The sequence below is a fragment of the Nesoenas mayeri genome (assembly GCF_963082525.1).
Source record: "Nesoenas mayeri genome assembly, chromosome: 29".
Lineage (NCBI taxonomy): Eukaryota > Metazoa > Chordata > Aves > Columbiformes > Columbidae > Nesoenas > Nesoenas mayeri.
The window spans coordinates 1-5066 of record NC_137561.1 but is presented as its reverse complement, the minus strand read 5'-3'; the positions used below and the strand labels follow the sequence as shown (position 1 = coordinate 5066).

Below are 5066 nucleotides of genomic sequence, written 5' to 3'. Positions count from 1 at the left end.
GTTGTTTGGGGGGGTTTTTGGGGGTCATTTTGAGGGTTCACTTGGGATGTTTGGGGGGTTTCGGGGGTCACTTGGGGGATTGTTTGGGGGGGTTTTGGGGGTCATTTTGGGGGTTCACTTGGGATGTTTGGGGGGGTTTTGGGGGTCACTTGGGGGGTTGTTTGGGGGGGTTTTTGGGGGTCATTTTGGGGGTTCACTTGGGATGTTTGGGGGGGTTTTGGGGGTCACTTGGGGGGTTGTTTGGGGGGGTTTTGGGGGGTCATTTTGGGGGTTCACTTGGGATGTTTGGGGGAGTTTTGGGGGTCACTTGGGGGGTTGTTTGGGGGGGTTTGGGGGGTCATTTTGGGGGTTCACTTGGGATGTTTGGCAGGGTTTTGGGGGGTCATTTGGAGGGGTTTTGGGGGTCATTTGGGGGGGTTTTGGGGGGTCATTTTGGGGTTCACTTGGGATGTTTTGGGGGGGTTTCAGGGGTCACTTGGGGGGGTTTTGGGGGGTCATTTGGGGGGGTTTTGGGGGGTCATTTTGGGGCTCAAATAGGCGTCCCGGACGCCTGGGTCCCCTCACCCCCCCATCCCCCTCCTTTAGACGAATCCTGTCGCCGATAACCCCCCAGCGAGGGGGGGGATGGGGACCCCAAAACCCCCCCAAAAACCCCCCACCCCCCCCCCTCGTCGGACCCTCAGGACCCCCCCAGGCCGGACACACGGACACCAGCGTCTGTCCCAACGTCATTTTTGGGGTGTTTTGGGTTTTTCACCCCATTTTGTAGCTTTTTCTAGTTGGGGGGGGCGGGGGGTGATTATCATTAACGAGTTTATGTCTTTTTAGGCTAATTAAGGGGTTTTATAGGGGGCGAACTGGGACGGACCTGGGGGGGGGGAGGGGACATGTCAGTATTAATGGGGTGGGGGAGGGGATTTATGGGTGGGGGGACAATGGGGGGACAATGAGGGGGGACAATGGAGGGGGGGTCGAGATGGATGGAGGAGAAATGGAGGCCGAAGGCTGAGGCCTGCTCCCGTTGCCATGGCAACGCAGCTTGCGGCCTGGTCGTGTTGCTATGGTGGTGAAGCCTGAGGCCTGTTCGTGTTGCCATGGCAATGAAGCCTGAGGCCTGCTCCCGTTACCATGGCAATGAAGCCTGAGGCCTGTTTGTGTTGCCATGACTACGAAGCCTGAGGCCTGCTCCCGTTACCATGGCAATGAAGCCTGAGGCCTGTTTGTGTTGCCATGACTATGAAGCCTGAGGCCTGTTCTCGTTGCCATGACTATGAAGCCTGAGGCCTGCTCCCGTTACCATGGCAATGAAGCCTGAGGCCTGTTTGTGTTGCCATGACTATGAAGCCTGAGGCCTGCTCCCGTTACCATGGCAATGAAGCCTGAGGCCTGCTCCCGTTACCATGGCGATGAAGCCTGAGGCCTGCTCCCATTGCCATGGCAATGAAGCCTGAGGCCTGCTCGTGTTGCCATGGCGATGAAGCCTGAGGCCTGCTCCCGTTACCATGGCAATGAAGCCTGAGGCCTGCTCCCGTTGCCATGGCAACGAAGCCTGAGGCCTTGCTGCTGCTTGGCCACACCGTATCACGACAAGTGACCACAAAATGTGACAAGTGACAATAAAAGGTGACAGTGGCCGCTCTGAGACCATTTTGTTGTTGTTATGGTGGTACTATGTGTTTTTTTATTGTTTTTTGCGTGTTTTGTGGTTGTTTTTATTTGTTTGTGGATTTATTGGCTTGATTTTTTTGTGCGGGTGTTTTTTGTTTGTTTAGCATCATCTTTTGGGTTAATTTGTGGCTTTTTTGGGTTGGTTTGGCTTTTTTGTTTCTTTTTGTATTTGTTTCTTTGGGTTTTTTTTTTGTTTCTTTGGGTTTTTTTTGTTTCTTTGGGGTTTTTTTGTTTCTTTTTTTTGTTTCTTTGGGGTTTTTTTGTTGTTTCTTTGGGTTTTTTTGTTTCTTTGATTTTTTTGTTTCTTTGATTTTTTGTTTCTTTGATTTTTTTGGTTTTTTTTTGTTTCTTTGATTTTTTTGTTTCTTTATTTGTTTCTTTGGTTTTTTTGTTGTTGTTTCTTTGGGTTTTTTTGTTTCTTTTTTTTGTTTCTTTGTGTTTTTTTGTTGTTTCTTTGGGTTTTTTGTTTCTTTGGCTTTTTTTTTGTTTCTTTGGCTTTTTTTTGTTTCTTTGGGTTTTTTTGTTTCTTTGATTTTTTTGTTTCTTTGATTTTTTTGGTTTTTTTTTGTTTCTTTGATTTTTTTGTTTCTTTATTTGTTTCTTTGGGTTTTTTTGTTGTTATTTCTTTGGGTTTTTTTTGTTTCTTCAACTTTTTTTTGTTTCTTTGGGGATTTTGTTTCTTTCGTTTTTTTTGTTTCTTTGGGTTTTTTGTTTCTTTTTGTTTCTTTGGATTTTTTTTGTTTCTTTGGGGTTTTTTTTCTTTTTTTGTTTCTTTGTTATTTTTGTTGTTGTTTCTTTGATTTTTTTTTTGTTTCTTCGACTTTTTTTTGTTTCTTCGACTTTTTTTGTTTCTTTGATTTTTTTTTGTTTCTTCGACTTTTTTTTGTTTCTTCGACTTTTTTTGTTTCTTTGATTTTTTTTTGTTTCTTTGTGGTTTTTTTGTTTCTTTGACTTTTTGTCGTTTCTTTGACTTTTTTTTTTGTTTCTTTGGGGTTTTTTGTTTCTTTGATTATTTTTTTTGTTTCTTTGGGTTTTTTTTGTTTCTTTGTTTTTCATTGGCTTTTTTTTGTTTGTTTGTTTGTTTTTTTCTTTGGTTTTTTTTTGTTTCTTTGGGTTTTTTTTGTTGTTTCTTTGCCTTTTTTTAATTTCTTTTGGCTTTTATTTTGTTCCTTTGTCTTTTATTTTGTTTTTCCCCACTTTCCATCTGTTTTTTTCCATCCCTTCGCCTTTTTTGTTCCCTTTTTGCCCCTCTTGCCCTTTCCCATTTTCCCGCGCCCTCCCTCCCCGTTATTACGGCGCGCCCATTTTTCCCGCGCTTCTCCCCCATTCATTACGGTACCGCGGCACCGCGCCTGCGCGCCGCCGCCAACTCAGCGCCGAGGGGGCGTGGCCACGCGGCCCGCCGCGCGTTCTGATTGGCTGCGCGGGCCCGGGGAAGGAGGAGAAGGGGAAGGCGCGGCGGCCATGGCGGCGGCGCTGGAGCGCTGGGTGTCCGGGCAGCTGCAGGCGCTGCTGGGGCTGAGCGGCCGCCACGTCCCCGCCTTCCTGGTGGCGCTGGCGCGGAGGAGCCGCAGCCCGGACGAGCTGCTGGAGCGGCTGCGGGAGACGGAGGCGCTGCGGGTGGAGGAGCCGGCGGTGCGGCACTTCGCCAGGGAGCTGTGGGACAAGGTGGGCGGGGCTTGGGGAGAGGGGGCGGGGCTTGGGGGAGGGGGCGGGGCTTGGGAGGGGGCGGGGCTGGGGAGAGCGGGGAGGGAGTGGACGCGGGTGCTGAGGGGGCGTGGCTTGAGGGCTGGAGGGGGCGTGGCTTTGAGGACAGGTGGGGGGTGGTATGCGGATATGAGGGGGCGTGGCTAAGCGGCCGAGGGGCGTGGCTTGGAGGGCAGGTGTGGGGGTGGTATGTGGATAAGCGGGGGCGTGGCTTGGTGCGCATTGGGGCGTGGCTAAGCGGACGGGGGCGTGGCTTGCAGCAGGTGGGAGCGTGGTTTGAGGGCAGGTGGGGGGTGGTATGCGGGTAAGTGGGGGCGTGGCTAAGGGGCCGAGGGGCGTGGTTTGAGGGCAGGTGGGGGATGGTATGCGGGTAAGTGGGGGCGTGGCTTGGCGGCCGAGGGGCGTGGCTTGCAGGCCGGTGGGGGCGTGGCTTGGAAGGCAGGTGGGGGGTGGTATGCAGGTAAGCGGGGGCGTGGTTTTGCGCCCATTGGGGGCGTGGCTTGGCGGCCGAGGGGCGAGGCTTGGAGGGCAGGTGGGGGGTGGTATGCGGGTAAGCGGGGGCGTGGCTTTGCGCCCATTGGGGCGTGGCTTGGCGGCCGAGGGGCGTGGCTTGTTGGCCAGGTGGGGGGTGGTATGCGGGTAAGCGAGGGCGTGACTTGGCGCCCATTGGGGGCGTGGCTTAGCGGAGGGGACGCGGCTTGCGGCAGATGGGGGCGTGGCTTTGAGGGCAGGTGGGGGTTGGTATGCGGGTAAGCGGGGGCGTGGCTAAGAGGCCGGGGGGCGTGGCTTGGAGGGCAGGTGGGGGGTGGTATGCAGGTAAGTGGGGGCGTGGCTTGGCGCCCATTGGGGGCGTGGCTTGGAGGGCAGGTGGGGGGGTGGTATGCGGATAAGTGGGGGCGTGGCCTTGTGCGCATTGGGGGCGTGGCTAAGCGGCCGAGGGGCGTGGCTTGGAGGGCAGGTGGGGGGTGGTATGTGGGTAATTGGGGGCGTGGCTTGGCGCCCATTGGGGGCGTGGCTTAGCGGCCGGGGGGCGTGGCTTGTTGGCCAAGGGCATGACTTGTGGGCCTGTGGGGGCTTGGCTTGTGTTTATTGAGGGCGTGGCCAATGGGGGCATGGCCAATGGGAACTAGGACCAATAGGGGTGTGGCCAATGGGGCCGTGGCCAGTTGAGGATGTAACCAATGGAGAAGTGGCCAGTGGGGGGTGTGGCCACAGGGGGTGTGGCCAATGGGGATGTAACCAATAAGGTTGTGGCCAATGGGTGGGCATGGCCAATGGGGATGTGGCCAGTGGGAGAAGTAACCACAGGGGGGTGTGGCTACTGGGGGGTGTGGCCAATGGGGATGTAACCAATAAGGGCGTGGCCAATTGGGGGCGTGACCAATCGGGGCGTGTCCGTGGGCGTGTCCCGACGTGTCCCCGCCCCCAGGTCCCCCGAGCGACCCCATTGGAGCCCCCGGGCCGGGCGGCCGAGCGGGCGGCGCTGGAGCTGCGCAACCGCCAATACCAATTGGTGGAGAGCGATGACGAAGGGACGGAGCCAACGGCAGGCCCCGCCCCCAACATGGCCGCCAAGCGACGCCGCCACCTGCGAGCACGACGCTCCGAATCCCCCGAGACCCCCGAGACCCCCGGGACGTCGACAACACCGTGAGTTGCATTAAACTGGGGGGCGCCCCAATTTATGGGGG

At 54.9% G+C, this 5066-nt stretch overlaps 1 protein-coding gene across 1 annotated transcript; it reads left to right on the top strand.

The window, feature by feature from the left end:
• Nucleotides 1-988: 988 nt before the first annotated feature.
• On the top strand, nucleotides 989-5025 carry LOC308050650 (pre-mRNA-splicing factor ATP-dependent RNA helicase DHX16-like; the record flags this gene model as incomplete). The annotated part of the gene is made up of 2 exons (XM_080360806.1): nucleotides 989-3336; nucleotides 4805-5025. Coding segments are annotated over exons 1-2 (425 nt in total), but the record flags the coding sequence as incomplete, so codon positions are not given.
• Nucleotides 5026-5066: the final 41 nt, after the last annotated feature.